The 23,243-nt window shown below is 34.2% G+C and overlaps 2 protein-coding genes across 5 annotated transcripts; both read right to left on the reverse strand.

The window, feature by feature from the left end:
• Positions 1 to 6,953: 6,953 nt before the first annotated feature.
• LOC131666682 (alpha-tocopherol transfer protein-like) lies at positions 6,954 to 13,568 on the reverse strand. 4 transcript variants are annotated; one of them, XM_058939526.1, is made up of 7 exons: positions 13,382 to 13,568; positions 11,357 to 11,606; positions 8,973 to 9,064; positions 8,424 to 8,669; positions 8,057 to 8,251; positions 7,803 to 7,974; positions 6,954 to 7,726 (listed from the first exon to the last, which is right to left on the reverse strand). In XM_058939526.1, exons 2-7 carry the CDS (start codon positions 11,571 to 11,573, stop codon positions 7,692 to 7,694), a joined length of 957 nt encoding a protein of 318 aa, XP_058795509.1. In that variant the 5' UTR covers positions 11,574 to 11,606; positions 13,382 to 13,568; the 3' UTR covers positions 6,954 to 7,691. The 4 variants fall into 4 exon arrangements, with proteins under 4 accessions (XP_058795509.1, XP_058795506.1, XP_058795507.1 ...); XM_058939523.1 differs by having other exon boundaries at positions 13,351 to 13,568; XM_058939524.1 differs by having other exon boundaries at positions 13,335 to 13,568.
• Positions 13,569 to 14,768: 1,200 nt separating this feature from the next.
• On the reverse strand, positions 14,769 to 22,352 carry LOC131666688 (clavesin-1). The gene is made up of 5 exons (XM_058939535.1): positions 22,124 to 22,352; positions 18,964 to 19,304; positions 18,050 to 18,178; positions 17,731 to 17,965; positions 14,769 to 15,008 (listed from the first exon to the last, which is right to left on the reverse strand). The coding sequence occupies exons 1-5, from the start codon at positions 22,248 to 22,250 to the stop codon at positions 14,983 to 14,985; spliced, it is 858 nt and encodes a 285-aa protein (XP_058795518.1). The 5' UTR covers positions 22,251 to 22,352; the 3' UTR covers positions 14,769 to 14,982.
• Between the last annotated feature and the right edge of the window lie 891 nt (positions 22,353 to 23,243).

A 23,243-nucleotide genomic window follows, 5' to 3' on the forward strand; every position in this document is an offset into this window, starting at 1 on the left:
TCAAACCTCGTGCAAGACAACTATCCGTTTCATAATATACTGCAGAATTATTAATGAAATTACTCATACGTGCTCAACGTTAAAAATGAGAGCTTCATGCGAATTTGCAATTGCACAAAAACGAAACGGAAATTTTTTTGTTTTTAGTTCACTTACCAGTTTCAATTGAAGATTACCTTGCGAACTGATACACTTAAATGCGGCAACGTGCAAGGCGACTCCAATTTGGCTAGGCGTACTTTTCCTTACTTTCACAGTACTTTCTATCGAACACTCCGACTATAGATGATATTTTGAATTACTGTCAATTTTTATTACAGACTAAAAATGATTCGTCTTGACATTTTATATCAGTTCAAGTGTCAAAATACTTAATCACTTTTTCCTTTTTTACATTCTGGAATGCTCAGTCAATAATATTTTATCAATAATAACACTAAAAAAATAAGCTAGCGATCATTAAAGAATATTTATCCGGAACTTAATTTGGATTGTGCAGTAAAGATTTTGGTTTTGACTGGATTTGATAAGAATTTGCTTACGGTAAAATTCTAGAACTATATATTTAAATGAAAAATTCTTAAGATTTCGAGTTGAAAAATTCTATATTTCCTCTCGTCATTGTTAAAAAGGTTAATAATAAAAATATCTCACCGATAAGATCATTTTCACTATGGATATGGCAATGTAGTAAAAAATTCTTTTTTAAAATGGCATGCAGATGTAGAAATTATAATACCTATGTATTTCGATTTGAAAAAAATGCATGGTACGAGTAATGAACTACGAGAATTCAGTATTGCAAATTACATTTGCATGGGAACACTATTAAAAAATGCTAAACCAATTATTTAAGAACTACACGCACGAGCGTGAGTGTGCGTGTGTGTCTGCCCGTGCGCGCAATAGGAATAGTAGCAATAAATAGCATTAGTATTGATTTAAGATTTCAACAAATATAATGTTACTCGACTGTAACTATAAAGTTGGAGATTGAGGTTGGCAAGTTTATACTAAGAAAATTGTAAATTGATAGACGAACAATAGAAAAATTTAGATTACGAAAAATTATTACAATTCAAATATTGCGCGTTCTTAATGTACGTGTCAATTTTACATTTATATAATTGTAATGAGTCACCATATCAAATCATCCTGATAAATGCTACACGTAATTAGATTGGAGAATATTATTTGTAGGTTCCAAATAAATTGGCAATATTATGAAGTTAAAAGAATTATCTAAGACAACTTACGAGAATAAATGTTATAAAAATTTTTAAAACAATATATTTTTCATAAGTTTCGGCCATTGGAATAATATATCATTATAAAATTGATTGAAAAAAAAATTACTTGAAAATGGCACCGAACTACGCTACTCAACTTTTTGATTTTAATTCGTTCTGGAACGATTCCTGTGCGACGGCGGGCCGAATACTCTAATTGTAAAACTTTTTTTTTTATTTCATAGAATTAAAACCAAGAACGGAATGAGAACCTTTGCTCGTGTGACTAAGTTGAGTGTTACAGCAAAAATTTTCCTTTATGGTTTGCAAGTGGCAATAAAATCTATACCGAACTTAGTACTGGTTTAGGCACCCGCTTTTTATATTCCTTCGCCCGTCGCTCTCTTTCGCTCGCATGCAAAGAGCACGCAGCCTCCGAGCACGTGTCTGATAAGCGTACACATATCGATAAGAGGAGAGGGGCATAAAATTGTGACTACATCCTTCCTCTACTTTTCCTAACGAATTTTTCTTCTTTGAAGATACTCAAAAATTTATCATTAGAAAGAAATAAAAATCAAAAATTGTCCGAATTCAAATATTTAAATTACACATTATGTAGCAAATAATCAGGGCTCCTTAAAACCTCTCATCGAATTCTCGCTCCGGAACTTGGTTTAGCCAGAAAACAACGAAGAAAAAACGAAATTTTTTATTTTAATGGGGATTTCTGCGATTTAATGGATTAATATCTTAAGAAATATAGTTTCCGTTTAAATTCAATTTAATTAAAACAATATGATCAATAAATAGTCAAATTTCACGTTTAAGATAACAATAGCTTATAGTAAAGATTTGTAACGAAGCTTGTGAGCTTGCAAACTGCTCCCTTCATCTTTGTATAAACAATTACTTATTAAGTGTATTTACGATCGAGAGTCAAATGTAAGTTAACTGATGAATACTGCGTAGATTCCGAGAGAGGTAACTCTTTTTGGAAACGATTACCCCAAGACTTGTGCAATTTTTACCGTTATGGCAAACTGTATGAGGGCATGGCCAATAAGATTACGGACGAAAATGGAAAAATTGTTTATCCCCTTACTACCGAGAATATTACTTTTGCTTTAGTAGTCAAAGGTAAACGATATATTTGTGGATATGAGCTACAAGAGACCAAACATCCTAAATATTTTATTTTCGAGACGAATTACCAGTAATCAGGGAGTAACACTTACCAATTTTGATATATTTGCATACACTAATTCTAAGTTTGTTTTTGTAGAGCGTTATATTAAAACGCAAATTAATAACTTATACTGTGATATATTCATGCACCGTTGTAGACAGGAACAAAAAGTTTTGATGAATTCTCTTACTATTGCTAGTTTGTCTTTTGACCAGTTCGTTCACAATCTTATGAAGGAACCGGGTTATATGGCTGTACTTGCTGGTGAGATGGTACATATTGTTAAATGCCTTCCCGTGGATGTCAAAATTGCTGGTAAAGTTGAATGTTACCTTCAGATTACGGTGCCGATTGCAACGCATTATTACCGACCTATTTCTACGTTAATAATGATTGGTTCAAATTCTTACCCCAGGTCGTGGAAGTAAAGGCCCCAACAACTCTGTAACCATTCTCACAGATGACTTGAAAGTATCAGGATATTGCGACCCTTACCACTAGTGGAATTTACACAACAGAAGATTTCGAGGAATTACTGAACAGAATTATGTTTCTTGTTGAACAACCGGCGGTAATCAACGATGTCGCAAGGGAAATACGAGGTCGTGTCGGAAAGGACAGCGATGATACCATTAGTCGCCAACTAATCTAAAATACCTTGGAATGACTGATGGAGAATGCCTGGAACAAAATGTAGACTAAGAATTCATGACCTTCGGAAATTTCAGTATTGGATTGATAACCGTATTAATCAAAAAGGCTATCGAAGTATTCACTGAAACAGCACAATGAAATCGTCATATCACCTGATCGGCATTGTTTGGAACAGCCTAATTGCTTTCCTCATCTCAAATCAAGGACTAAAAATAGGGTTGATCCTGACGTAGAGTACCGCTTAAACAAACAAAGTTGCCTAAAAGCTGGGAATAAGTATGAGATACACCAAAGAGAGAAATGTGAACCAAATAAGGCGGTAGCGAAAGAAGTACCAAATATCAATTCATCTTACTTCCTGGTTAAGATTGTGGGTTAAAATGTTAAGATTAAAAAATAAGTAAGTCGAGCAAAGAAAAAAAATTAAAAATTTTCTTCATAAATTTTAGGAACTGAGTTAGGGCCCGGAAACCAAACGAGGGAAAATCTAAAGAGCTTGGCAAACCAATTAGCAGGCGATTTCCCGCTCCACTTTTCTCAAAAATGAGGGGACGAGAGAGGGACTCGCCTCCCAACCACCCCAGGATATAAAAAGGGCCATATGATATTAGACAACGGAGCTAGAGTAGCTACCAAGAATTACTCAAGAGAACAAAGAAGCCGCCAAGAAACAAATGACGAGCTGAAAAACGAGACGTGAGTACCAACCAGAGTGTTAGATCGTACCCAAAGGAAAATAAAAGAAAGTAGTAAACTAAAGAAATCTATTTAGTTTCTCTCTCTGTCTTTTTCTACCTCTTACAATTAGCTCACGAATCTCTAAAAAAAATCCTTTTCCTTGGTATCTAAAGACTACTATTGATAGGCTCTAGATATGATCCTGAAGAGAAACCGGGTTCTACTATAGCTGGACCCTGGGTACTTCTCGTCTTTGGATTACTACGATCGATTGGAATCTAAAAGGCAAAAGTATAAGGAATAATGGCCTACTGGAAAGGCCACTGAAAAAGCCTCTGGAAAAGCCATTGGAAAATTCTCTGGAAAGACTCTGAAAATAACTCTGAAAGACACTGGAAATAACTCTGAAAACTCTCTTAGTTTGATAGCAAGCACTGGTAGTTAGTAAGGTGAACCTCTATCCCTGGTAGAAGGATAGAAGGCTTCAGATAGATCTGAAGCTGGTTGAGCTACTCGAATTAATGGTCTAAATGATCCGGAGCATTGATTTTTATACTTTTGCTCAGAGCGCTCTCTTCCACTGTGTCATATTTTGGGAGAAGAGACAAGATGATCCATAAAGAGTAGCCCTCTGGTGAGTTCTGAGATCAGTTCTAGGTGAATTTGTAACATCAGAGAAGATTTGATTCCAGTTGCTACTTGTAGTCCAAAATATAAAACAAGTATAATCAACAATCGTATTGTAAGTTAACAAGAAGCAAGACTCGACCTGTCGTTGTAGATCGGCGAGATAGAAGACGAGGCCAAACATTTACTTTTAATATTTGTAAAGCCTCGACGTCACAACTGTTTACCATAGATTCATTGATTTGAGCGAAAAAAAAGCCACCCATACAAAAATCCGATATTGAGGGGAAAATTTGGAAATGTAGTCCGAGGCCTGAACAGTTGGTATGCTGTATAGAGGTCAATATATGTGCAGTTTCAAACCAAAATGTTAATAAGGGGCTGATTTATCAATTGTTGAAAAAAAATAGGATTGTTTGTTTTAATTTGATTTCTCAGAAAATAATAAAGATTCAAACTATTCACAGTCCTTTGAGAGATAAATTAATATGTGTGTAGAATGAATACAGAAGTATAAGGATGGATGATATCGTTTAGGATCTGTAAGATAATACAATTTGATTTACTAATAAAAAAATAATATTTATTTATTATTTAATGGCTCGACTCTCAGAAATAAAGACAAAAAGTAACATAAAGAACACGAGTCATGCGTTGGGAAAAAACCCTTTGTCTCAGAATTAAACATTTAAATTACATGTAACAAACTTAAATTAAACGTAACACAAATAAATGATAATTAAGATAATTACATACATGCTTGTAACACGCGTGCAAATGTTGAATGTTCGAAGCGCACACCGCTAGAATGAGAACTTTCTCACCATACCTTATTGCATCCGCAATAGTCGAGAAGACGCTTTCACAAAGTACGCACCGGTATGCCGACGTCTTGGCAACAGAATTAGGTTTCCCACTAGAGGAACGAGGAAAAGCTACTCAGTGATGTAGCTACTGATAGTAGAGCACTTCAGGATGTACTAGGAGCCACTACAGCGTTGGCTCGGCAAAGTGGCATCCCACGAGTTCATCAGTATCGAGACCTCGTTCTGACTACTGAAGAGCAGACTCGGAAAAATGGCTCAGGATATCGCACAAAACACAGACGCACAGGAGTTGCCATAATACTTCGGTATTATAATCCGCTCACGATGGCTCGTGGATCGAGGAGAGCAAGAGACTCAGTAATACCGTGGACGTTAGTTCAACACCACTCTCGTTCTCCTAACATACGCGCATGCGCAATGCTCGAAGCCTCTGATCCCCTCAAAGAAACGTACTTATTATTTATATTTTGAAAGTAAATTTTTCCGCGTCTTTTAAAAAATATCTTTATTAGTCTCTGAGAAATCAAATTAAAAAAAAAATTCCATATTTTTTCAACTTTTTTTATGTTGATAAATCAGCCCCTTATCAACATTTTAGTTTAAAGCGGTGCACACGTTTATTTATATACAGTATACGAACTCTGAACAAAATTGGTGATTTTGATGTTACGGGTTATATGAAACAGTCAAAAATAACCTAAAAATAGTATTTATCTTAATTCCATCCATGATAATCATCATAGAATGAAATAGTATTTGCAATGGATGATTTCGATCGAATCGGAAAAAAAATCAGATTATTCCATTTACCCTGTTCATTTTTATAAAATGAATTATTACGAATATTAAATAAAACTTTCTCGATATTTCTTCATTATAATAATCACCATTATTATTGCTTTGTTCAATATTCTTTGTAGATCTTGTGAATAATGCTTGAACTAAAAATTATATTTTTATGAAAATTTTCTTACATAAAATTTTATATTGGAAATATATGTCGAAATACAATTTTTTCAATATTGTTATCAACATATAAGTTTTGCTTCACACATTTCAATTGAAATTTTTTCAAGTCATCAAGATTATGTGTGTGTATGTGTGTATGTTTTTATAGATACACAAACAATTTAATAATAATTGAATGGAATGATAATATATAAAAACATTTAATTTAATTTAAAAACTTTCTACCATATTTATAAAGTAATTTTCAAAATATACTTTCGATTCTAAATAGTCATTAACTTTTTAATTTAACCAATTAAAACATCGTTGTCTCTCTTCTTCCATAATATTTTCATTATTTAATCACTGATTAAATTAATGTTTAGCTAGAAATACGATAAAATTTAATATCTAGAAATCAGGAAATATTGGGTTATTAGGTTATTATATTAGTGCTCTAATAGTCTACGAATAATATAACATTCATTCATTGGTTAGAAATAAAGATATCTGTAGTAAATGAGAGCAATGCAGATTTCATTCTATAACAGACAATAGAATTAAATATTAAAAAAAAACTTTTTATTAACTCTTGACTGGTGGTAAAAAATAATTAATTATTAGAAGTTACTTCTAGAAAAAGTGCAGTAGGAAGCTAATTAAAAACTAAAGATACTCAATATGTGATTTTTCATGAAGCAAATAAATTACTTCCTGAGCCAGTTCTCTTCCAGTATTACCTTAATATTATTTCAAAATACGAAATTATCGCAATAAAAAAGATGTATAAATAGATGTCGGTAAAAGAATTTTTATTTTTTGTTATTCAAAAATACAAAAAAATGTATTCTAGGACAAATACATGTATAAATTTGTTTAAAAACTGAATCCAGATAAATGCTCTTTTCATAACATAAAGTGTCTTTCCGTCAAAAAAGTACATATATTATAAAATATAACAGTTAAATCAAATGGTAAACGTTGAATGCAGCGTATATTTAATGAAAAAGTAATGACTAATCGTAAATACCAAACATCTATGTTTCGTTCAAGCAATCAAATTCTTTCATTCATTCTGATTGTATAGATATCATTTAATAGCATTTATGTAAAAATTGCCGTAAAATTACTAATATAGTAATATCGCAACTGGAGTAAGTTTCTACAGCTCGAGAGTGACTATAAACACGTAAGCTGAGCTGTTAGCAATTATTGTTGAACAAATTCCTTATACTATTTCGAGATTATATCTCATAACGTGAAGGGGTTATGCGTGTGTAAAGTAGGAAATTATTAAGTTGGCAAGTATGTTATTCAATTATTCCTAAATGAAACTTACGAAGTTTACAGTATAAAATGTAATAAGTCATATGTTACACAGGCAATAATTCTCGCTGTTATAAGATACAATCACGAGCACCGATAATAACATTTTGATCAACAATTTCAATTACAATTTAGATGAAAACATTATGTAGAAGTAAATACACTTTAACACTTCAATGAACCGATGGAAATACGTAAATCAAAAGATCTTCTTTACGACTTGTTGATGTAGCCATGTTTTGTTGACACTGAAATAAAGAAATCAATAACGATAAGATATGCGTGTATTTTGTATCAGATAAATGGAAATATATAGAGATCTACCATTAAAATCATCTTCAAACGTTGACAAGAACTTGATGAAAGGCTCGCCCAAGGGTTCATTAGGGAATTCCAATTCTCCGCCATACCTCTCGGGCAAGCACGCGGCATCAATGAATTTCTTCAATGAATTCCTATCAGTACCGTGGAAATGTATCCTTTTCCTGAGTTTTTCCTGTTTAAATAATAAAGTATTCATAATCAAATTCTAATGAAATAAGCTTACATATTTATTTTGTTTTAAAAAGTAAACCTACCTGTAAGAAAGGTTTGAAGAAGGCGAAAACCATATTGAAGATGAAAGGTTGATTGATAATATGGACGCCTTTAAGGCGGCAAGGCAAACACCTCTGTACAAAGTCAACCACTGCTGCAGCGAAGCTTGGAGTAAAGTAAGTTACGTGTGTCAATGTCAAACCATCCATGTCAATGAGAACTCGTACTCCAGCCACCTTTAAGATAATTTACATTTTTTATAACGAGTCTCATGCATAAATCGTAATTTAATAAATAAGTAGATAGTTACGAGTCTAGAAATTACGTAAGAATAACTAACCTAATTACTTAGAATTTAATAAAATAACATTGGTCTAGGAAGAAAATGTTTGTAACAAAGTATTTTACCTGCGATATAGGTTCAGCCATAGCTGCTTCAAGGAACAGAATGACACCACGGAACATTTGATCCAGTGAAAGTTCCTTGGGTTTCCATTTCCGTCCACCTTCAATGAGGATAACGCGGACACCATCATCACAACGTTTAGGGAAAGGCGTAAGAGTTCCAGACATTAGAACTGCATGTTCATTGCTAGGTTGCAAGTTGGCGCAATAGCGTGGATGATTTGCACGATATTTGTAAAAGCGTTTCATCTACAAAAAAGGACACGTAGTCAATGATGTTACTTTTGAATAATTGAATAAAAAATGTTGACTGCTCTATATGTCACGTTTGTTATTGCAATTTTTACGATTTCTTATCAACGACAAAAAACTCTAGAAACGAATTCTTTTCCGGAATTCTCTTATCAATTTTCAGATAGTGATAATGATGATAATAATTATCCAACGTACCATGATCGTTGCGATTATAACTTTAGCGTACAGTAATCAGATTTAAAAAAAACCGATATGTTTTCACGTATGAAAACTTTGTCGTTTGACTATGATACTTACCAGCTCGAAGGCACTGTCTGGGTACCATTTGCATGGCCGAAGGAACTTTTGCAGATGTTCTTGGTCAGTAGGTACTTTTAAGTCTGGTTCGCCTGCAGTGTAACAATTTGTGATTAAAATCTTTTACTTTTACATTAATTTCTTGCTTGTTCTTTATTGAAGAGTTATGCTAAGAGAATTCTGTAATGTTTCTTTGTTTTAAAAAGAAATTATACAATTTCCGAGCTATGACTAAAAAACTCAAAAGAGATTTGATACATTTTGGAATATTGCGAAGCTTTTAAAAGTTAATTACTTGCTCTTTGAATAGAAATGAAAGAATAGAGAAGTGATTTATAAAAAAACAGGATTGGAAGCAGAAAATTACTGTCCGTATTTTTTGTTGCTTTTGAAAGATTTTATTTAAAAAATATTCAGATAAATGAGCGAATGAAAATTGTATCACGGGAGTTTTTTTGTTCTAGCTTCACGTGGCGCTAAAACACGTATTCTAAAATTGCATCACATTGAGCGTTTCTGTTTCTTATGAGTGACTTGCTTTTTAGAATCGTTTTCCTAAACCTGCTTTCAAAACTCTTTCAATAGCTTTTCAACCTTAGAATTAACCACGTGAGAGTTATTTGCATGCAAAATACTGCTTGAAGTAATTAGTTAGCATGCAAATCGTTTCTTTCAATGTCAGCAGAATAAAATAATGTGAAAGAATGGCTTATAGCTTATACAAACTACAATACAGGCCATTTCCAATTCGACTCGATTATAAAAATAATTGGCGAGCATCCGTTTTTTTATCGACTACAAATCTGCAGTAAACATTTAGAACACAATCGAACATTTCCCCTCTCATTTTCCACCTCTTTTTTCCTTGTTGAGCTACAGAGCTGCCGTGCATTACATTATTACTGTCCTCTTCCGTTACTGCGGACATTCGGTCAACTTTCAATGTTGCATCTCAAAATACTCTGTGCTACTATGACGAATTCAATACCGGGGCCAAAGAGCTAAGGAAGTATTTGACTTTCTAAATTGAATTTCAAGTTAATCTACTCTTCGATTTTTTTTCCTCGGCAAAATAAGACAATTAATTAGTTAAAATGCGGGAAAATTCGATTCTATTGTTCGACTATGTTATGCAATAAGACTTTCTAGCAGCTAATTTTTAGAAATCCAGAAAAGTTAATGAAAAAATTCCTCTGCTGCAATTTCACTGACTATTCATACGTGAAAGATTCTTTTCAAAACATGGACTTTTATGCGAAGACCATGTAAGCACTATGTGTGTCAGAGCTTGTAATAAAAAAACTTTCTTTACAATGAGGCAATCATCTGGTAAAGTATGATGATTTTTAAGTAAATCTATTAACGATTATGAGATTGATTTTAATTGTCAATAAACTGAATGATAATTTTTTAGATCGAGCTTCTATTTTATTATTAATTCTGATATTTAATAAACATCCGTTAATTGGAATAATAAACACCGTTGATTATAAATAATTTTCGATATGAATCTTTGTTTCCGTTGAACTACGATGAAGAAAATACTGTCGTCAGCAATCTTTTACAAAAAGTATATATTTACTTTTTACATGGCACGCAAATAAAAACCAAGTTTTACTTTCGTTTGAACCGGTCTTTCAATTGTAGGTCGCTAGGTAAAGCGACGTTTGTCTGGGAGATTTCAAACAAGACAATGAGCAGTATTTAAATGTAGAAGATTCTATGAGTTAATGGACCATTAAAATTGTATCTATCCTTCAGTTAGGTAAGTGGCAAATCATTGTCATATCACATAAAGATCAAAAAAATTATGTAACAATGTATTATACCTTGAAAAGTTGCCGATTCAAATTTTTTCTTCCCGGTATAAGAATTATTTAATAATATTAAAAATTATTTTAGGAAAATAGAAAAGAAATTCTAAAAAAACAGACGTTCAAAAGTATTTTATAAGTAAACATAGAACTACTAGTGACACTTGATTTTTATTAATTTATTTTAATATATGTAGGTACCTTATATAAAATAACTTTACATTATTTCAATGAACATATATTTTATTTTATTATTAAAAGAAAACGCTTAAATCTAATATAATTGTCTAATCAATCTAATGAATAATTAAAAATCTAAATATAATTATTTAATAAAAAAAGTCATACTATGCTACACAACATTTTTGAAATTGAAAATTCAAGTATTAAAATCCAAAGACGGATGCGCAATCAGAATCTTCACGATATTCATTAGCTCGATAATGTAATCATAAATGCCAATGTCACAGAATTAACGTGCACTGATTGCAAGCATAACTACTCGCTAACAACGCTGTTTGATATTCTGAAAAAAAGGAATAAAATGACTATAATTATTCTGAGGATTACCTTTGATATGTTCGCGCAAAATTTTAAGCGCTTCTTCGATATTTTCAGGTGTTTCGCGTAATTCTTTGGCAGCCCTCGCTTGCATTTCAGAACTAAGTTCGTCAGGATCGAATTTGAATTCGATTTTACCAATATAAAACTTAGGTGCGTGTTTCAGCTTATCCTTTAATGATAACTGCTCGGTGGCTGTTATTAGTGCATCCTGGTTCACTGACATTTTTGCTTTGTTTATTGGATTGCTTTTTCAAAACTGAAATTTTAAAGGAAGATAAGTAAGCCAATTCTGGAATGAACGTGATATTTTTTAAAACGAATAATACGTCATGAATATAAGTTGATACAAATGAAATTTCAAGTTTCCCGCTTTCACGAAAGTTTACAAAATATTTTTTATCCAAAAATATCATTTTTTCGTGAAACTCTTTCTACTTATAGTAAGAAACAAAAGTTTTTGTGGTTTTGGAGTTACGATGTAATTTTATCTTTCTCAATCTTTATGTAGACAAGTATGTTGTGAAAATTACAGTTCACCGACTGGCTGTTTGTGAAATTGTAGTAAAACCAGAAAGTGAACTCTTCACCTTCAACTTGCCACATATACCAACTAGATACTCGAATTTCGCAAACGTTGTTTCATTTCTTTTCGTTTTCTTTCTACATGTTTTCTCGGTATTTAGGTTACGGAACGATCAAAATACAAATTATTTTTGTTAAAACAATACATATAATCTGAAAGCTTGAAAACTGCAGTTATTTTCCACTTGAACTTTTTCAATAATATTCGCGAAGATTTTCGAAGGATATCTTTAATACAAACAAAAAAATTGGTTAGCCTTCAGCCTGCACTTGAAGCTATTCACTTGTTGCATCAAGAACTTTCACTGAGTGTAAAGCATAAAAACATTTCCGAACCATGAACGCAAGGACCACTGCAAAGACTGCAAAAAAACTTATTCACCTTAAATCTTTTCGAGTTATTTTTTCCAAAAAGTATTGCTATGAAAATGAAATCATTATTTTTTTATTTATAAAAATACGATAAATCTCATTATTTATCTCGATTCAATCACAAAATATATTTTAAGTTTTAATTAGCATATTTTAAATATTATAATCAATTGATGTTAGAAAAATAGCAAATTATAGAAAAAACTCAAAAATACATATTATGTTGAAAAACAATTTCTTTTATCTTAGAAAATATTTCTCATAACATAAATACAAAAAATATTAACATAGTCGTGAATAGTTACATCACAGCCGTAAGCATAATTTAAAAAACGTTTTAACGACAGTAAACTACGAATGGGATATATATTATAAAATAACTGAAACTCCGAGGCTGAAGAAGCATTGAAAAAGGAGTTTACGAGTCGACTTCTACTTGAATCAACGAAAAAAATCTTTAAGCTACGTTAATGTCTATCTAACTAAAGAAATTATTGGTTATTTCATCCGCGACCAATACATCAATTCAAAACTCATTCCAGCGTAGCAATTGTACTCTTCTACTCTATCCCAGTGACGGACATAATTGTTGGTCATTGAAATTGCTTTCAGTGCTCTCTAGTCGGCGTTTTACATTTGGCGGCGATTTAATTGATAGTTTTTCACTTGATAGAGATTTCTTGATAAATCGAGTACTTGGAACGAGGGAAATAACGTTAAAATTTCGTGAAAAATTATTTGAACACTTTATGCGACCATAGCAAAAAGAATTATACCATAAACATGAGATAAAAATCACACAGGATCCAAAACGAGAACACAAATTTACAAACATTACATTTCACTCCAAGAACACTAAACAAACTGAAAGAATTGCATTGATATTTTGCTGTTTACAAGATGTACGAAGGATCAGCGACACAACGTTTGAAATGCAAAAAAATAAAATAATTTATAATAAATAGGAAAAAAAAAGTGAAAAAAACTAGTAAAGAATAGAAGAAGACTTTTGTATTACGTATTATTTTACCGTAAGCTGTACGCACATATACACAGCACACAGCACAGCACACTCACACACACTATGGAAAGAAATCAGCGAAAGGAGCGGCAAACCGGTGCGCCACTCCACGGAACTCGCTTACAAGACTGACGAGAGAGCAACGGTCCCGTACTTAGCTCGCCTCGACTCTCGTGTTCGCAGCTCGTTTTTCCCCACCTTTTTGACCTCATCAGCGTCATCGACAAAACCACTCTGTATTCGTATAGGCGACCCCACGTGGAAAAACAGTACCCAATTCGGTGCTTGCTTTTTGCTGCTTTGGCTTTGGCGAAAAAGAAATTCCAGGATACGTTTTCAGCTGTGAACGTTGAATGGCATGCTTTATTAATGGAATTTAGTTGAATAACCAATGAACATACGTCTATCGGATCTACCGGTGAGGTAGGTTCGTTTAATATTTCCTTTCATTGCCTACTAGCAAGATTAACTTGTGCAATCTACCATCGATGGTTTGTTCTTCAGATATGTTTCCTTTAGATTTAGATTCGCGTTAGGATATGATTTGTTCTTTCGATTGGTTCTTTAGGCACGTTTCTACGCGAAGTGGTCTACTGTCTGATGATATTGCTTATAAGTAATAAAATTGAGCTATATGTCATGAATGTAGACAAGAAGAGGAAAATTTACTGCCCCACGCAGGATGTGATTACGCGATTTTTCACTTTTAAGCTAGATACGATACATCCACTATGCATGGAGAAATCAACAGTATTTACCATTCTATATACAATTATAGACGAGAAAAAATTAAATAGAGCAGGCCAGATAGAACAACTCGATGCTGCAAACTTGCACTACGATCATTATTCTCGAATCACTGTGTAAATGTGTATAAAATTAAAGTTTCTTATTGATTGCTTATATTTTTCATTGAGTAAGAATTTTAAAACTAAATGTAATTTTATATAATCTAAATAAAATTATATTTTAAATCACACTGAACAGTCGAGATAAGATAATACTTTGATTATCTGCCAAACGTTATTTATTATCTTGTCTCTCTATTAAAATGCCAAGTACGTTAACCAATCTACCTTAACTACAATATGTGTTTTAAATCCGCTTTGTTGAACACAATCTTAATTTTCTTGCGTACGTCTAAATTGTTGAAAAGATGATTTAACGCATTTATCAGGTCATTCGCTTGGTTGAAACGATTCTGCAAGCACGGATGTTGAATAAAATTAATACTTAATTATAAGATCATTATACTTTTGCCTAGTATAGCAAAAAGAAAGTTTAGAAAATAAAATTAGATTTCGTCATTTCGATGCTTGTTGTATAAATAGATTACGAGGCTTGAGAGATTGATCGCACGAATGAGTAACCAAATTCTTTTGAGATGGGAGTATTACAGTGACTTAAAAATGCTAGTAAATAAAAAAGCCATTATGTATTTTATACAATTTGTATTTTATACAATTACATTTAATCCTTATCGTTACAGTAAAAGAGAGAAAGACCGGACATGTCACAACGCCTTAGAAAAATTATACATTCACTTAACTAGAACTAGATTGTATTAATTATATAAACAACATAAAACAATTTTTTTTTTATTTTCTTAACACTTCATTGCAGATTATGCGTAAGCTCTGCAGTCAGTCTGTTCGTTCTACTTGAACCCATAGCTGTTCATTTCTGTAATAAAAAACATCATTTACATTAGAAAATACTCATTTTCAAAATATTTTCTCAAATAATGTGACATTAATAATAATTGTAAATTTATATTTCATATAAGTTATTGATGATCTCAAAACTAGTGTAGTTTCAGTCAAGATTTTAGTATTGTTGAACTAATGTACGACTTTCGAAGACAAACGTGAAACGTTAATAAAAAATATTAATCGTCAGTAGAAATTTTTATCTAAAATTTAATTCCATTATTAAATCCGATAAGCACAAAGGAAAGATGTGCATAGTGAGTCGTCGTCGTCGTCGTCTTTGCTGACAACAAAGAGAAAAGTCGTGAAGATAAGGACAGAGAAGTTAGTCTTCCGCGGTAATATAAAGAGCATGGAAAAAATAAAGGAATTAGCATAAATTCGTTCGCCTATGAGCTACGTCCACTTTGGAGAATGTACATGGTGCTGACGAAACTATGTGACTCCGGAACGCCGCGTTGCCTAATGTATACTCTTGGACTGTCGCGGTTGTTGCGCGATATATTCCGAAGCCAAGTGACGGATCCAGAAAATTTTTTTTTCTTTTAATGATGTTTCCCGTAAGCAAAAGTAAATGATTTTCGTCTGCTTGTTTGTCATTTTTGTTTCTTTCGATATTCCGTCGAGTTAGCGAAATTATTGTGTCGTCGTCATGGCTTAATCGCTTATTATTATCGGGTTTTCCATCGAGTTGAACTGTTGTTTATACCGTTGCAATGCGTGCAAGCATTGGCTCTAAAGATTCGTTGGCTGTCGAAAACATCGCACATGCCGCTAATGAATTTTACATCACACTTGCATCGTCGGTTTACGCACGTAGATGCACATTTCTAACGCCGGTTTTACGCTCGTTCGATGCGAAAACGACGTGTAACGTTTTAGAATAGAGGCAGCCGAGAGAGAAATGACCACAGACATAATTTTCCGTCGAGGCTCGATTTACGACTTCCGCCGCGCAGAGTTTATGAAGCCCATCGCGACCTTCCATCAGTCCACGCACTTTAACGCAATACCGGAACACTAGAAACTCACGTGTTTTATAATGCCAAGCGTGTGTTGCACGTCACGAAAGAAAGTTCGTACCCGCGAATCGGTTCATCAATTTTGCTGCTGCTCGTCGAAATTCGCAAGCGAGAAAAACGCGGCGAATCTTTACAAGCGGCATCAGCGTATACTTTCATTTTCTTTGCTCTTGGAAGCGCGTCCCTCGATATACGTACAGCGAAGCACGCGGCGATCAAATGCGCGCGGTTGCTGTTGCGCTGTGACGTCGCTTTCGCGCGCACGCTTTTTTACCTTTTTACCATAGCTCGCGAGAACGAAACGATTTTCTCGCATATACTTCTTTGTTTTTGCCAAGTCACGACTAGACGGGTAAAGAGAGAGGGAGAGAGAGAGAGAGAGAATGAAAGAGAGATGTATTGAGAAATTTTCCTTGTTACATAAGAGAGCACACTGTAACATTAGCCCTGCAGCCATCTCTATTGCGATTAATGAGAATGTTCGCCTGTGTGTCACGTGCATTCCAAGAGCCTCCAACTCTCGGGCGTCTGAAAAAGCGCGGACCACACGAAAGCGTCTGTCGTCGAGAAAGAAAGCGCGATTGACTTCCGCCACTCGCTGGGTAGAAATTGAAAGATCTCGTCGTGGTCATCGCTGAAACGAGGTAAATTTTCCGGGAGAGGCCAATTGTAGCCAGCAGCCACGCGAAGATGCTCGGTAAATGGATTAGGCGGTCGGTGTGCAGGTTAACGCTCGGAAGATGCAGGCATACTCGCTAGCTGCTCGTTGGGCGTTACCGAAGCTTCAATGAGCCATGAGAGTTGAATGCTCGCGCGCGCTCTTGCTCATCAATATTTAAGAAGCTACACATTTGAAATCCCGGCTTACGCGTTTATTGCTACACGTCACTGTATGTAGGAGATGACGCCCCGATGGCATTTAATCAGACTATTTCGTGATTACGTGGGTTAGCTATGATAGATTCAAGTTTTGTTTGTTGTTTGCCGAAATGTAATTCGAGAGATAAATCACGTGACACTTTTGTATACACAGATTTGAAATACCCTCTACGTATGATTCTGTCACGTAACATTTACCTAAGGAATCAACAGAAATATGTGTGAGATAGAGATTACATCTCCACAAGTTACTGAATTATTATATAAGCTAGAACTGTTTAGTACTATGGATTTAGTAAAATGCTTTCTCCGAGTGGTCAAATGTTTACTTAATTTTCTTTTAATGTCATTCATTTGACGTCTGCAAACGGGAAAATGGTTTATACATTCCCAAAACTATTTGAATTTTTAAACTAAAGTGCACTCTAAAATATATTACATTAAATTTTATGTACAAAGTAAAACGAAAGCTTCCAATTCGATCGCCTTCAAAAGAGAAATCTGCAGAGACCGTTAATATGAATTCCTTCCTTACCGACACTGATGTAAAATCTTTTTTTATTTTGATTATCGTCGAACAATATAAGCGAACACTAATTTTATTGGTCCAATTGATTCGAATTACTTGTAAAATTAATTATAACGTGAAATTAGTTAGATTCATAGAATAATCGACTAACAACGCGATAATACACGAACTATTAAGCGTCTGGCAAATAAACAGCGCGTTATTTGAAATCGAATGACTATGCTATACTCCACTCGATTGATTTTCGCGATAAAAAATAAACTCACGTCTTATGTGGTCCTCGTAGTTAATGATAGTAGGATACCAATCAGCGCCTGAATAATCGATCTCAGGCAGTTCTCCACCGTAGTTCTTGGGCAGATGACTTGGTGCCATGTGCTTATGAAGCGAGGACATCTTCGAGCCGTGGAAGAACATGCGCTTCTTCAACTTTTCCTTCACGAATGGCTTGAACATTTGCCATACCATGTTGAAGATGAATGGCTCTTTCACGAAGTGAACCTGTAATAATGGACAAATCGTAAATGTTTCTTTTTATTACGTGAATCAAACGTATTAGTAAATAAATGTCTTTCAAAAAAATACCTCTTTGAGACGAAGTGGCATAGCTTCTTGAATAAAACTAAGGAGCCTCATACTAAAGGCCGGAGTCAAACCTAAAACTTGTTTCATTGACAAACCATCGAAGTCCATAATAACAACCACACCGTGTACCTGAAATTCATAATAAATGAGTTTATTTTTAACATCACGTGCACAAGATTGTAGATAAATCTGTTCATTGAATGACTTTCATTAAAAATGCTTCTACAAAAATTAGATATATTTGAAATATTTGAAAGATTATGAAGCGACCTAATAAAATTATCCCCGGTTGTAAATTTCATCGATAGTGTTTTAATTAAATTGGTACAAGAAGAATCTTTTATCTTTTCGTTCATCAGTAATGCAGATTTTTGGCCTTGATAAAAGTTGACACGGTAACAGTGATCGTATTGACTCGCTAACATCTCTTCAATTTTTCTAGGTAATGTCAATGACAAAATCAAATTAATTATGCGCTTGATTGAATTAAACTTTCTCCATTGATTTATTTTCGATTCAAACGAATTTAATTAATACAATGATGTAATATTTCACTTTGAAAATAAATTTATATAACGAGATCAATAAAATTAGTTTTACGACCTCACTGACTCAAACTAATTGTTACACAAGTTTGCATGTAATAATATTCATTATCAATCGTTCGAAATCGACCTTTAAAAATATATGCTTATGTTTTTAATTGAATTATTATGTATAAATATGATTTCGAAAGGAATTATTATAGCATTTAATTGAACAATACAAATTGCATCTACTTGTAATTATCATCCCAAAATAGACGTTGAAGGAAAATTTGTGTCCATTTCGAAACTCGTCTTGGCTTTGTTTACTAAGTAACCGATCAATTCTATAAATAACCGAAAAATCATCGAATAAAAAGAAGTGCTCACCTGTGTTTCTGGCTCAAGAATAGCAGCCTCGTGAATAAGATAAAAGATGCGGAACATTTGATCCGCATTGACACGCGATGGATCCCAGGATTTGCCGGCATTGACTATGAGGACACGTCTACGTTTGTGATCCCGATTCTTGAGCACATTAACCACGTTATTCTCGAGGAAAGCTACTTTTTCGTCTGCAGGCATTAAATTGTCCAACAGTGATGAGTTTTTTTGCTTAAATTCGGCGATCCGTGTCATCAGTGCGTATGCCGATTCTGGATAAAACTTGCATGGCCTCAAAAAGATTTTCAGGAAATCGTCGTCCGTTCTGAAGTGCAATTTTTCGTCCTCTGTAAGCGTGATTATTGCAATTTTTATTGCTTGCCTTACGTTTCTCTAGTTATCTTATGAACAAAGACCCTGATGATAATTTTCTAAAGATTCGTTTTACGAGTAACAAAAACTTTACGATGTGCTGTAATGCAACGTTAAATCGACGTTTACTAGGTGGCATTTATCATTAACACGTAAATTAGTTGCTTCTATATTCTTTTATATAACCCTTCTACGAGGAAACATCAGAAATTACAAATAAACTAATTTATTTTTTATTTAATTTATTTTGAATTTGACAGCCATTACAACCCTTTTACTAATTCTCTTTCCCCATTGGGGATTTATCCTTGACGAAAGCAATATGTAAATTGTCGATCTATATACTACAGAAACGTTTGGCATAAATTTCGTACATGTTTATGCTGTAAATTTTGGAATTATTGAGACATGAAATAATATTAGATAATGTAAATATTATTCTTGCACCGAATAAAACGCACAATTATTCAACCCATCGTTTCGTATAAATCAACTAAAAACAACATAGTTCTTTCACTTTATCATTTTAGTGTGCGAATTCGACCCTGACAAATCGGTGATACGCATGCGTCAATACAAATAAGTCCTCGAATCATCGAAATCATCGGAAATTTTCACGAAACCTTCGATTGTCGTCGATCTTTTGCATGCAATCGGCGTTGCGCGTGCGTGATGTTTTTGACTATATAGTTCTCCTTCGATTGGCTCATTATTATTTCGAAAGATATATTCCCGTCTATATATAGATACGGTAATTTTAATCTTCCAAGGAATCATCATTGAGCGTGTCACGCAAATTTAGTTGAACTTTGATACAATGACCAATTTGTGCAAGAAAAACTTTTTTTTTCTAGCAATCTTGTTACTCGATAATGACATGCTGCATCCGACGTATAATTAATATTTATGAATAGAGATTTGCACGTTACCATTGTGATGCGAGCAAAACAACAAACGTACAAAAAGAAAATGGCGAAGAACAACCGGCGATTTAATTTGCAACAAAAAATGAAGATGAAAATTGCTTATTGAATGATAACAGCGATTGACAATAGCTTCGTTTTTATTTTTTTCATTATTTTGACCTTATGTCTCGCTGCATCTTTTGCAATGCGAAATTCGGACGTAAAAAACTATAAGCGAAAATATTTTCTTACGCGCGAACGTCACTTCATATAATTGCAATTTCGTCACCTGCACTGTTCATTGTTCCGTCGCTTATCAATGTATGTACACATAAATATACTCAGTCAGTTGATCGCTTTTTCCTTTCTTCTGATATTATTCAAAATTGACTCACACTTATTGTTATATCGTTACTTTCAACGAATCAACTTTGAACAGAAGTTTTGTCTTGCTACTGAGAAATTTCCGGAGTGACCGATAAATCTCGATGAATCTTCTCAGTAACAGGACGGGAGATGCAAAATTATCTACATTCGCTGTAAGAGTGCACGCGAGAAAAACAGTAAGTCGAAGAAATTGAGGTTAACGAAGCTTTATTATCTCGCTGATTGTTCATTAGTACACACTTTGAAAACCTAGTGATCGTTTACCTTGGATAAAATAAAATTGTGCAATCATTTAAATTAACAAAAGTAACCTAATCTTTGGCATGTCTTCCTTGAAAAGTTTGCTAAATAAGTGCACTTTGTGAGCCTTATCGCCGGAAGCCCTATCACAAAGTTCATATTCTGCAGAAATGATTATCAACTTTATGATTCCGTGTCACTAAATAACATCTACTTTACTTCCAATGGAAAATCTTTGTGATGGATTATTTCATTCAAAGATTCTATAGACCGTTTTAAAGTACGAAAAAAGTAAATCATTAGTTTGACCTTTTCAAATGCCCGGCATTTGATTACCGATATCTCAAGATAAATTTAAGTATATCCCTGATTTGATGATGTATCTTGACTCTAAGATAAGAGAAATAATACCAATTTTTAAAATAACAACTTTGAAGCTATAAGATGTTTGATATTTTACGAATTACAACCGAAGATTATCTCACTATTATACCGCTAATCTAACTAAAAAGCAAAATAATCGTTAGCAAATTCAGTCAAAAGAAGGTTATCGATATACAAGAACTATCGAAAAAAAATAATACGGACCACAGCTGCTAATCTTATCGAATAATTATATTATTTTCTAACAAACAGATTTATCTGTACATGTAACTCGACAATCCGTCTTCTATAATTTAACATTTAATGCGTTTTATAGTGTTTCTAGACTGAAGGGTTATTCTCAAATTAATTTTCAAATCGAAATAACAATAACATGAATAATCACATTGAGTATTCGAAGACCCCTATTGTAAATGTCTTATACTTAATGTTTTCAGTAACATAACGACGACGTTAAACTTGGTGCTACGTGTAATTGGACACGTACGAAGAGCGATATTCCACTTTTCAGATCAACCCCCTCTGTAATGCACGCAACGAGCCCTCTGCCCCATAACACCTTCACCTACATATTCGAGTCTGCGTTCAAGGTGATACGCGCGCGTTCTAAACGTTAAGCGACCAGGCGTTGCCGAAATTCAAATGAGATAGACGCTTCTGCACTTGACCTTCTGTATATATACGAGCTGTCAACTAAAAAGGACGCAATCGTCGTAGTACACTGAACTCATCGATATATACACATTGGCGGAAAAGTAGTTGAATGAATTGCCACTTTAATTCGAAACGATGGATTTGTAAGATTTGAAAAAGAAGCTAACAAGCCTATTGCTAAACCGATCAACGCGCTTCCCTTGGGGATAAATAAAAAAACCTACCTTCCAACAATTTTCTGAGCTTTTCGATGCCCTCCTTGACATTCTCGTCGGTTTCGCGGAGCTCTTTGACAGCGAGCGCCTTGGTCTCGGCGTCGATGGGCCCAGTTTGCAGCTGGAAGTCCGCCATGGTCCCGTCACTGGATCAAAGAACAACAAAAACAATGAAATCAGAGCAACGAGCGAGAGATCCTGCTTGTTCGGGAGTTGCCGGCGCTTCTGTGGCCCAGGGCCTGACACCTCGACTCTTCCTTCGTCCTACCCCCACTCGCGCCTTCTTACTCATCCATTGCCCCCCGACTTCTCTCTCGATTCCAAAGTCCGAGCGTCGACAAATAATACCATACATACGCGTATGTGCGTGCGATTAATCTAAGCCTCGCTGTGTGTATTGAAGAGCACTTGAACGCGTCAGTTTTTCTTATTCGGCCGTGACAGATAAACCGCGCATGCTCTTTCTCTCTCTCTCTCTCGCTCTCGCCTGCTCTCGCGCGATAACGACTGAAGCGATATCGGTTCGTGTGGACCGCGCGCGGACGCCGTGGTCTCCAGAAATTCAACTCGCTTTCTCTCGCTTGCTGCTTCGACTTCAAGGATTGTCGGGACGACTTTTTTCCTCCCATTTTTTGATTGATGTATTATTGTTTGGCCTACCTGTGGCCACTTCTCCCTATTTACTTTGGCCGCTTATTACGACAGCATGTTTGACCGCGTCCTACGGTAAACTCTCGCTTTCGTCGAGTGTTATACTTTATTTGGCGTGATCGACTCCGCGACGACGTTTAAGAATCTATTTTCCTTTTAGTTTTCTTATCTCATGAGACAGTATTGTTTCAGCGCTCAATTTATTCGGTAAACATTACATATGTGTGATTGTAAAATCTTGTCGAATTTCCAAGCACAATTTTTTTTATCCACGGAATTAATAGGTACTATTGTACAAACTGTGATCGCATCAAAGTCAATAAGCACGTTTTTTTTCGGTTTTCAAAATCTGATAAATCAATGTATAATTTAATTAATAACAGCGTCAACAATGTTGTATGAAACATACAAGATCTCTAGTTGATTAGTACCTTAATAATTTTTCTTGTTCAAGCTTCTTTATCAGATTATCGCCGAA

Source organism: Phymastichus coffea, unplaced genomic scaffold (genome assembly GCF_024137745.1).
Source record: "Phymastichus coffea isolate CEN01 unplaced genomic scaffold, Cenicafe_Pcof_1.1 PCOF00060, whole genome shotgun sequence".
In the NCBI taxonomy this organism is placed as follows: domain Eukaryota; kingdom Metazoa; phylum Arthropoda; class Insecta; order Hymenoptera; family Eulophidae; genus Phymastichus; species Phymastichus coffea.